The sequence below is a fragment of the Mya arenaria genome, chromosome 3 (assembly GCF_026914265.1).
Source record: "Mya arenaria isolate MELC-2E11 chromosome 3, ASM2691426v1".
Lineage (NCBI taxonomy): Eukaryota > Metazoa > Mollusca > Bivalvia > Myida > Myidae > Mya > Mya arenaria.
The window spans coordinates 57646448-57658573 of NC_069124.1; the positions used below are offsets into that span (position 1 = coordinate 57646448).

At 36.1% G+C, this 12126-nt stretch overlaps 1 protein-coding gene across 1 annotated transcript; it reads right to left on the bottom strand.

Moving 5' to 3' along the window:
* Positions 1-9877: 9877 nt before the first annotated feature.
* Positions 9878-11821, bottom strand: LOC128228327 (uncharacterized). Its single transcript, XM_052939586.1, has 2 exons — positions 11225-11821; positions 9878-11031 (listed from the first exon to the last, which is right to left on the bottom strand). The coding sequence occupies exons 1-2, from the start codon at positions 11550-11552 to the stop codon at positions 10628-10630; spliced, it is 732 nt and encodes a 243-aa protein (XP_052795546.1). The 5' UTR covers positions 11553-11821; the 3' UTR covers positions 9878-10627.
* Between the last annotated feature and the right edge of the window lie 305 nt (positions 11822-12126).

The following is a 12126-nucleotide window of genomic DNA, read 5'->3' on the forward strand; positions in this document are numbered from 1 at the left end:
CAAAGTTGGGGGTAAATAAAACGCCCTCCAATAAAACATATCAAATAATACAAAATGCATTTTGTAAGACAAATGGTAAGATAACAGTATAGCAAAGGTAAGATAACATTATAGCAAAAAGTAAACCGATAATAGGAAAATAATATGAACACAAACAGGCATGGCGTATAAGCGAAAATGGAAAGGACCGTATTATGTATGATACGGTAAAAATGCACTGGCATATATGGCTCAAGACCACAGTTATCTGCCCCCCGTTGACCAAGATCCGGATGTGAATACAGACAAAAGAGTGCTTGTGTTTAAGTATCAATATTTTATTAAAATTGAATGAAAAAGAAGCAAAAAATGTTCTTTTTGCAGAGAACTTGACTGAATTTGACACTCTATTGCAGAAATTGATAGTTTTCAGTGTAAATATTGGAAAAATCATTGCTTGTGGAAGTCTGAAAATTAGTTGTTTGTAGCCGATTGACTCCTTGGCGGAAGGGTTATGTATTTGAACTCAATTTTGACAGTCGGGTCAATGGTCAACATGGTGTTTTCTTGCGATTATATTTTGTGTCTTGAATTGTTCTAGAGATGCCATGTCCTTGTTTTTCAATTTGGATGTGTATAAAGTCAAAGGCCAGGTTAGTGTCTATATGAAACATATAGTAAAAATAACTGTGGTCTCACGCCATATATTGGGTGAGGTAGATTGGGATAAAAAGCTTATGAAAATACTGCGTAAAGGAATGACGTCACCATTACGTCATATGTACTTGCGTTGTGTGGAAAATTCTCAATAAAAAAAAAGTTCTTATGATTGATAGACATGTTTTCACATGCTCAATACACTGTAAATCAAAAATATCATTATTCCTGAAACTTTTATACCTTAAGTATCTATTCTTGCTTGATTTATCATTTAAAGTAGAGATTAAAGCATAAACCGCTGCCCAATAGTTAAAAGGTCATTTTGGAAGAACTGTCATGGCGGACGGTGCAAATTTTAGAGTTTGTTTTTCAAGTGAAGTGATTTTTCTTAGGAATAACTTGACCCCCCTTTTTATTGGCTTAAAAGTTAATTTAAAGCTTGTACTTTAAGAATATATGTGGTTATCATAGCCTGCATTCGCTCAAAATGCCTTTAAATGTTGTCTAAAAATTATAATTTTACATTGAATTATATAGGGAATAACAATGGTGTTGTGTAACCTAAATCAGGTTAGCATTAGTTATCTGTGAAATTATTGCGTTGTGTTATCAGCAAGATGAGACGGTTAAATAATACTATCAAAATTGTAAACTCGGTACTAATAATTTACTGTGTAACGAGTTAAATCCCTTGAAAGTATCCTTAATAAAGTTATTTCTTAGGCAATAAATTAAATTTTATGAGTACTCTCTTAAAAGTATGAGATGAGTTCATTTGTTTCGAGTAATTGACAAACCAGGATGGAAATTAAAAAAAAACGCCATTATAATCTGAACAAAATCTCATCTATCGAGCTTACACCTCGTTATACGAGGGGTATCTCAGTTATTCATATAATTTCTCAGATATATTTCTGTATCCTACCTACCAGCCATTAATTCACAATGTGATGTGATAAGCAACCATTTTCACTTATGGACACGATTTTAATTTACATCAATGAAATATATTTCATGTTTTTGTAATTTAAACATCATGCGCATGTATGCATGTACGGAGCACTCCAAAATGCACATAACTCTAAGGCAGTTTCAAACAATGTTTTGGATATAATTACACAAGATTATGACTTCATTGGCTTCAGTTTCCAATTTTCTATGCCATGTACACTCTTTGAATCGATCTCTAGAACGAAGGTACTTCATATTGTATAAGAGGTTGTTAAATATTATCTCTATGTATTTATCCGTATTACAAATGTAAAGCACTCGATGTATTGATACCTAAAACAAAGGCACAGCATATGGTAGTTGCGCTTGTTAAAATTCACGCTTGCATATTTATCCCTAGAACAAAGACACAGCACATGGTTGTAGTGCTTGTTAAAATTCACGCTAGCATATTTATCCCTAGAACAAAGGCACAGCACATGGGAAAAGTGCTTGTTAAAATTCACGCTTGCATATTTATCCCTAGAACAAAGGTACAGCACATGGGAAAAGTGCTTGTTAAAATTCACGCTTGCATATTTATCCCTAGAACAAAGGCACAGCACATGGGAAAAGTGCTTGTTAAAATTCACGCTTGCATATTTATCCCTATAACAAAGGCACAGCACATGGGAAAAGTGCTTGTTAAAATTCACGCTTGCATATTTATCCCTAGAACAAATGTACAGCACATGGGAAAAGTGCTTGTTAAAATTCACTCTTGCATATTTATTCCTAGAACAAAGGTACAGCACATGGGAGTAGTGCTTGTTAAAATTCACGCCAGCATATTTATCCCTAGAACAAAGGTACAGCACATGGTAGTAGTGCTTGTGAAAATTCACGCTTGCATAATTATTCCTAGAACAAAGGAACAGCACATGGTAGTAGTGATTGTTAAAATTCACGCTTGCATATTTATCCCTAGAACAAAGGAACAGCACATGGTAGTAGTGCTTGTTAAAATTCACGCTTGCATATTTATCCCTAGAACAAAGGTACAGCACATGGGAGTAGTGCATGTTAAAATTCACGCTAGCATATTTATCCCTAGAACAAAGGCACAGCACATGGTGGTAGTACTTATTAAAATTCACACTTGCGTATTTATCCCTAGAACAAAGGTACAGCACATGGGAGTAGTGCTTGTTAAAATTCACGCTTGCATGTTTATCCCTAGAACAAAGGCAGAGCACATGGTAGTAGTGCTTGTTAAGGATTCACTCTAGCGTATGCATTCATAGAACAAAAGCACAGCACATGGGAGTAGTGCTTGTTAAGGATTCACTCTAGCATATTTATCCCTAGAACAAAGGCACGGCACATGGGAGTAGTGCTTGTTAAGTATTCACTCTAGCATATTTGTCCCTAGAACAAAGGCAGAGCACATGGGAGTAGTGCTTGTAAAGGATTCACTCTATCATATTTATCATTAGAACACAGGCACAGCACATAGTAGTAGTGCTTGTTAAGGATTCACTCTAGCGTATGTATCCCTAGAACAAAGGCACAGCATATGGGAGTAGTGCTTGTTAAGGATTCACTCTAGCATATTTATCCCTAGAACAAAGGCACGGCACATGGGAGCAGTGCTTGTTAAGGATTCACTCTAGCATATTTATCCCAAGAACAAATGCATAGCACATGGGAGCAGTGCTTGTTAAGGATTCATTCTAGCATATTTATCCCTAGAACAAAGGCACAGCACATGGGAGTAGTGCATGTTAAAATTCACACTTGCATATTTATCCCTAGAACAAAGGCACGGCACATGGGAGTAGTGCTTGTTAAGGATTCACTCCAGCATATTTATCCCTAGAACAAAGGCACGGCACATGGGAGTAGTGCTTGTTAAGGATTCACTCTAGCATATTTATCCCTAGAACAAAGGCACGGCACATGGGAGTAGTGCTTGTTAAGTATTCACTCTAGCATATTTGTCCCTAGAACAAAGGCAGTGCACATGGGAGTAGTGCTTGTTAAGGATTCACTCTAGCATATTTATCCCTAGAACAAAGGCACGGCACATGGGAGCAGTGCTTGTTAAGGATTCACTCTAGCATATTTATCCCAAGAACAAATGCACAGCACATTGGAGCAGTGCTTGTTAAGGATTCACTCTAGCATATTTATCCCTAGAACAAAGGCACAGCACATGGGAGTAGTACATGTTAAAATTCACACTTGCATATTTATCCCTAGAACAAAGGCACGGCACATGGGAGTAGTGCTTGTTAAGGATTCACTCTAGCATATTTATCCCTAGAACAAAGGCACGGCACATGGGAGTAGTGCTTGTTAAGGATTCACTCTAGCATATTTATCCCTAGAACAAAGGCAGAGCACATGGGAGTAGTGTTTGTAAAGGATTCACTCTAGCATATTTATCCCTAGAACACAGGCACCGCACATAGTAGTAGTGCTTGTTAAGGATTCACTCTAGCGTATGTATCCCTAGAACAAAGGCACAGCATATGGGAGTAGTGCTTGTTAAGGATTCACTCTAGCATATTTATCCCTAGAACAAAGGCACGGCACATGGGAATAGTGCTTGTTAAGGATTCACTCTAGCATATTTATCCCAAGAACAAATGCACAGCACATGGGAGCAGTGCTTGTTAAGGATTCATTCTAGCATATTTATCCCTAGAACAGAGGCACAGCACATGGGAGTAGTGCTTGCTAAAATTCACACTTGCATATTTATCCCTAGAACAAAGGCACGGCACGGCACATGGGAGTAGTGCTTGTTAAGGATTCACTCTAGCATATTTATCCCAAGAACAAATGCACAGCACATGGCAGCAGTGCTTGTTAAGGATTCATTCTAGCATATTTATCCCTAGAACAAAGGCACAGCACATGGGAGCAGTGCTTGTTAAAATTCACACTTGCATATTTATCCCTAGAACAAAGGCACATCACATGGGAGTAGTGCTTGTTAAAATTCACACTTGCATATTTATCCCTAGAACAAAGGCACGGCACATGGGAGTAGTGCTTGTTAAGGATTCACTCTAGCATATTTATCCCAAGAACAAATGCACAGCACATGGGAGCAGTGCTTGTTAAGGATTCATTCTAGCATATTTATCCCTAGAACAAAGGCACAGCACATGGGCGTAGTGCTTGTTAAAATTCACACTTGCATATTCATCCCTAGAACAAAGGCACAGCACATGGGTGTAGTGCTTGTTAAAATGCACACTTGCATATTTATCCCTAGAACAAAGGCACGGCACATGGGAGCAGTGCTTGTTAAGGATTCACTCTAGCATATATATCCCTTGAAAAAAGGCACGGCACATGGGAATAGTGCTTGTTAAGGATTCACTCTAGCATATTTATCCCTAGAACACAGGCACAGCACATGGGAGTAGTGCTTGTTAAGGATTCACTCTAGCATATTTATCCCAAGAACAAATGCACAGCACATGGGAGTAGTGCTTTTTAGGATTCACTCTAGCATATTTATCCCTAGAACAAATGCACAGCACATGGGAGTAGTGCTTGTTAAGGATTCACTCTAGCATATTTATCCCTAGAACAAAGGCACAGCACATGGGAGTAGTGCTTGTTAAGGATTCACTCTAGCATATTTATCCCTAGAACAAAAACACAACACATGGGAGTAGTGCTTGTTGAGAATTCACTCTATCATATTTATCCCTAGAACACAGGCACAACACATGGGAATAGTGCTTGTTAAAGATTCTCTCTAGGGGGTATTTATCCCTAGAACAAAGGTAGCGCACATAGTAGTAGTGCTTGTTAAAGATTCTCTCTAGGATATTTATCCCTAGAACAAAGGTACATTACATGTCTACCCATAAGGTATACACTGAAATATACTTGAAAAAAATACAGATGCATTATTTGTTACAGAGAAAAGGCGTTTGGAAAACTCGAACAGCGTGTGAATATAACTTGCATGTCTTATCATTATACTCTAATTTAGTGAATGATTGTAAGATGTAATGACTAGTGTGTTTTAGTCTGTGAATACTCAGTCTATATATCGCTGATTAACAGGCCAACAAGCATGTTTTCTCCACTCTGGTCACATATTTGCACATCAGTCATGTTTGATTTCCCTATAAATACATTCTACCATTATTGATGTGTAATTGGCAATCAAGTCTCACATCACGTGATACTACAAATCGCCTGGTAATGAGTTGCTCTATATAGATGTTAAGACTTGTTTGCTTAGGGACGTGACTCTATCCACATTCCAACCAATACAACCATTTTTAATTAGTCAAATGATCATTCACAGGTAATATAGCTTTGATCAGGTGGACAATTAATAAGTTTGTACAATATCTACCAATCAAGCAGATTTTATATCAAATCTTATCTGAACAAATGTGGTTTTCGAAATATCATAAAATGTGCAAAGGGGGTATATATTATTTTAATTTTGTAGCAGTTCAGGGCTTTGGTAGTAAATGAGATACCGATATAACAAAATGTATGTATGTGCTGATATTATAAAAAAAGGTTAGGGCAGAAATTATATTAACAAATAAACAAATGAAAATTAATCGTTGTCAAGGATGCGCGTCGTCATTGATTATTTGTCAACTGTCTAGAATACAGTGAAAATCTGATCAATGCAGTGAAATAAATCACTCTAAACATTAAATAGATACCTGTATGATAGGAATCACTATCTGTAAATTGTGTCTAAACATGAAGATCCGAAATAAATATTACTGTATCTTGGACTTCAAAATGAACATTGCATGATGCCTGATGCGTGACCGCTTCTCGGGGGCAATAAACCTTACACGTCCGAATGAAATGATTGACTGTTCACTTTAAGTATTGACGAGAAAATCTAGCACTGGGTTTCTACATCATACTTAGCTCGCAGTGTAGTTATTTCTGTTTGGTCTTTAAAATAGAAAACCGTATGCGTTGCTAAGGAGCTTTCACAGATTTATAATTATTATAACTGTCAAGAAACACTGAGTGAAACTCAGAAATATCTTAATATATCTAGTGGATTAAGTCATTCCACCATGATAAGACTCTGTGAAACCTTTGTTAATGTATTTAATAAAATTAGACAATAACTGTCTAATTTTTTTTTATCATTATTTGCGGTTCAATAATTGTTTCAACAGCATAAAAATTGTGCATAGACACATATCGCTAGCATTGACCCAGAGTTTAGATCTCTTGTAACCTCATAAAGTGAAAATGGACTGGAAAATATTGCCTAAATAAAGTTTTGAAATAAGGTACGAGCGAATATTAAACGTTTTCGATTACATCTGTGCAATCATGGTGTTATGGGAGAAACGAAAGAAGATCGGTATTTATAGTAAACGAAGACAATATCCCGCAGATGTGGACCCAGGGCTTAATATCAGATGGGCCACAAGTTTCGGCTCTCCTTTTTTTGGTGTTCCCCCTCTCCCTGGCCTCAATCGAAAGATCGAAAAGTACTCTTTCTAAACATTGTACCAATAGTTTGACTTGTTTCAGACGAAATGTGTGTATTGTTGTGTATGCAATACATTTAATTTCTTACATATAGACAATTTAACACACTTGGAATTGTTTAGGAGTCTCACCAGACTTTTTAAGATAAGAGATCGGTGTTTGATTTGATTCTTTGATGCATTTGATGCACATTGTCTTCTAAGATGGTAGTAACTATAGAGTTTAGTTAAAATTTGTGTGATTAATGAATTTCAAAGCAAAGCAATGATTCAATGATGGGAAGAACAGTCGCCGTGAAGAATGATAGAAATGTAGAAACGATATGCTGATATGAAATCATATCATTTATCGAACATTGAAAAAAATGGCTATTTACACAGTGGAAGACGAGATCAAAGCAGATTTTAGACTCTGTTTAAGTAGAAAATATATAAATCGACCAATTCAGTAAGAAGTTATATATTACAATCATTTTACCAATTACTGTCATTGTTAGGATTTTGCAAATCACTGACAACTCATGACGAAAAGAGAAATATATAAGACAGAGCTTTTTTTAATTACTAAAACAAATACGATCTAAACCTTCTACATAAGCTATTGACGTGACCTTGCAGAAACTAGTCACTAATCTTCAAATAGTTTATTTACTGTCATAATGGAAATACTTCCCGTCGCGCCAGATCCCTATTCGAGACAGTTCGTATCGGACCCATCAATTCCCTTTTCAAACCGCATGTAAATAAATCAGAAATATTCTTGTTTTCTACGTCCTTCTGAATATATTGTATTAAATCCTGTCTCTATGGTTGCCATGGGGATAAATCTCGTGCTCATGAATAATCAGAATTGATAGCTGGTATTTAACGTTCAATATTACAAGACAGATAATGTTCTGTCGGGTCAAAACTTTTACAAACTAAATCATTTCCTCTTCTATAGGAACTAACAGTAAAACAAGTACATTTGAGGTATAGTTGCAGAGTATGAGATGGCTGAAATAATCTACGTTCATTAGTTGTTATCAATAATTTCGATATATGATTTATAAATCTATCAAAACATACATGAATCTGTACATGCCCTTCAGGAGTTAGTAATGTTCGCCTACCTAGGACCATACGGGCGCGCACAATTTTAGTTATCATATATATGCATTTTTGTCGTCTCACATCTGACTTACTGTTTACCAAGATTTGAAACGCTGTGTTAAATAATCAATAAAACAATGACCTCAGTTAATACTAGAAACTATAATACTAGTTTCTCGATGGTTCGCCTCGTAACAAAATACTTATATTGTAGTTCTGCTATCCATTGTCTAAACAAGTCCCAGTGGTCTGCCCTTGGGATATTTCAGAAAACAGATGAACTGTATGTTTAAGGGCACTTCCAGCATCCTATATTCGCCCTTAGAAAAGTAGTATCAATGACCTTAACCTACAGAACTTGTCTAACCACATTCAATTTTTACCTTCTTACTTGTATGGGCCGAAGAGTGTTCAAGTTACTGGTAATTGTTTGTTCTTATTAGTAATATCATGTTCGCTGTCAAATGAAAGTTCAGCCCTATAACCAAGAGCCCTTAAAGTACATCGCCTGTCTTCTTCTACATTCGACGTCATAGCAGCAAAACGATTTCCAGTCAAATCAGTGTTTGTCGTTATCACAATTGCCATCTCTAACACTTTATAGGCCTGAAATCTCTTCATTCATATACAGACTAATAATTATTATGAATTAATCTCCATTTACATCAGTCAACTCTTCGTGGAAAATTTGGTGGATGTTACAATTAGACTTGTTTTTGTTTTTTTAGTTTAAGGACGGTCACACTTATGCTTGCTTTATTGTTCAATCCAAATATTAGCTAGTGTATATCAGAGGTACTTTTTAAAACGCAAATCTTTCATTACAACAAAAACCCTACGAACTACATAAATTTTTGTAGATAATGACTTGACCAATATGATAAACAAATGATTTCTTCTAGTTAAACGTCAAATTTAGTACGCAGTAGTCCTAGTTGTAACATGATTGTTTGAAGAATCCTGGAACATATTTGTTCATCTGAAGATAAAGTATGCGCATCAAACAGTGTGTGTATACCACGTGATAAATTGCGTCATAAATGCTACGTCGGAAGGCAATATTTTGCTTCAAATAAAGACTTTAAACAAAGATTACTTTACTATTTCCTCACCATTTGAGATGAAACATAGCGCAGTCTACGCCTCTTACGGAGCCCCGAATTCGGTCTTTTACCAGAGTTTGATTGGGAGTTTTGTTTCTTCAAACACTTCGACAAACCTTTTCCAAATACGGCCGTCTGACGGAGCACTGTGAAAACATTATTATGGAAACAGGTTTGTTGAAGTGTTTGAGGAAACTATTCACCAAATCAAACATCGGTAATGAAACGAAGGCGGGGCTCTTTAAGCGGCATAGACTGCCCTTTGTTTTATTTAAAATGGTGTAGTAAAAGAAAAGTTATCTTTGATTTAAGTCTTCATTTTATGCAAATTGTTGCCTTCCGACGAAGCATGTACGTAATTTATCACGTGGTATACACACACTGCAAATAGATGTCGTATAGTTTTTTAAATTATTTAAAACATATCGTATTTATGTATTTTGTTTCATAGACGGGTACGCGTGCATTGGGTCTGCATTGGGTCATGACATAACGGTAACGAAGAATACTTTTCTGCTTTTGTTTTATGTTACTGTATAAAAACATTGACTTGGTCAAGTCTCGCTAACACGCCTTGACAATAAGGTAGCTAAAACACACTTTATCTATGTTTATATTTATTCACTTTAATATCATAATTTTAATACATACAAGCATGAATTGTTCTTTCTTATATGTGATAAACAATAAAAAATAGCATCTGCTGTTAAAAAAATGTCGTCATCATGGACGTAACGTGTTTCGTCGGCAATTTCCCTATTGGTTTTGAAACGGACCTCGAAATAAATAACCATGTTCTCAATAGGGATGTTTCTTCTATCAACTAATGAATTCTTCCTGATATAAAATACGTGTCGTCAAACAATTAACAATTAACTTTATTAAAATCTTAAAAACCTCATAAGGTAGCCTACTTTCAATATCGCGTCTAACACTGTTTCCGAATGTCCATTTTCTGAAAAATAGCTGAGCCAGATCCGATTTGTGGAAATAAACATGGAATAAACCATGCGTTTATCGTACGCCATATTCCAGCCTCATGTTTAATAAACAGTTTTTTTATCTATTTCAGTTTTTCTTAAATAATGTTGTCATAAAAGGATATGTATGGAAGATATCTGTCCCGTTGACCAATTAGGATGATATTGTAATTTATAGATATTTAAGAAATCTTCATGTGTAGATACACCGATTCTGGTCGCATAAGCAAGCAAACATTATTTGAATATCTAACATAGCCTATGTTTTGAGTGTTTTCAGTGTTATTTTGTTGTTGTTAATTTACGCTGTACCGTGCCGAACCGTGTATATGCTTTTGACACCTTATCAATCATCATCCTAGTACTGTTTTCATTTGTGAAGTAAAACACCCGAGAAGATATTTCTTCTATCGGACCTGTTCTCGTACAGAACATCACCGGAATACGATGATTTCACGAACACCTTGCTGTTGGTCTTTAAAGGAACGATAACATCTGCACTAGAACAGGAATTATAGTCAAGGCTTCCGTGCATTCCGCCGAGGTGGGCTTGATCGTCAACAACTAGGTGATAGTGGACGGTTTTTCTTACGTCGGAGCATAGATGCATTGTGAATAGGTATGTCCCGTCGACGGGGACTGTGAACACACCGGTCCCGTTGTCATATCCATTCCTAAAGTTGTAAACCGTCCTGGTGAACACTATCGGGCTCGGGTTGTGAAGATTTGTAGGGTTCTCAGCACGGAAAAGCACATTCGGGACAATGGCCTCATCTGATAATAAAGGAATTTGTTAAGGATTTTAATGTATTGTTACTTTGTTTATTTTAGGTGAAGTTTTAACAAGCATGTGATGAATCAACTGAATTAATGCGAATTAAGGCGTACCCAAGTGTTGACAATTAGTCGTGATAGTAATTTAGAGGATTTACCACAGACATATAGTTCAAATAAATCAACATATTACCTGCAAGGTTTTTCAACTTTTGCAAATCCACGTCCATTTGTTTTTCAAACTGTACATGTTTGTGTTCTATCTGCATTCCTAGCGCTTTCATTTCATTTTTTCCTTCAACAATTGACTTGTCAACATCTAATTTCGATTTGTTAAACAATGCAATAGCTTGTTCCAATTTTTTCTCATATTCTTCGAACTTTATCTCCATACGAATCATCTTTTCAAGCAACTGTTCGTCATATTGAAACTTATTCGGGCATCTTGGTTCACTAGGCAAGACATTTGCAGGATGATTCAATAGACAACACACCAATAGTAGTAATGTTGTTCTATCCATAACTTTAACACCATTGGCGTTCGTTGAACAAATTTGTAAATGAATCGGTGGTTATGCTTGAAGAAGTCTTCGTTTAAATCGTCATATCAGTCCAGCTCTATTTAAACGACTGCGTAGCTGTCTAGGATTTCCTGGATTTTATATTTAAAGATAACATATTTCTATACTAAAGTTCTCAAGATGTTGGAAACAAGTATTTTTTAGAGTAAACACAACCCAAAACCTGGATTCAGTCCAAAGGAAAGTGCGTGGTTCGAACACATAAACAATAACTGAGATTCAGCCACAGCACAGCAGTCGACAGCAGGAAACACAACGATATAAGTGCCCTACAGAGTTACACTGTAACCTACTCAATTAACATCCTCGGTATGTTATCAGAACGTTACGACTGCACATTTAGCATGTTAAGGAACATTTGTTGCCTGGCAACAAATAAAACAAAATCTCCCATGTTCTGCAAAAACAGTTTAAAAGACAAATATAGAAAATACAAAAAAGAAACACATTTCGTAATGAATGTTACAAACATGATTTGAATTCATGAAGGAAAATGAAGCTTAGGTTAATACCC

Excerpts from the sequence above, each read along its gene's own strand:
- LOC128228327 (XM_052939586.1), bottom strand. The coding sequence starts at position 11,552 with ATGGATAGAACAACATTACTACTATTGGTGTGTTGTCTATTGAATCAT. Across the intron at positions 11,032-11,224 it reads AAAGTTGAAAAACCTTGCAG|ATGAGGCCATTGTCCCGAAT; the intron begins GTAATATGTTGA and ends CTTTATTATCAG.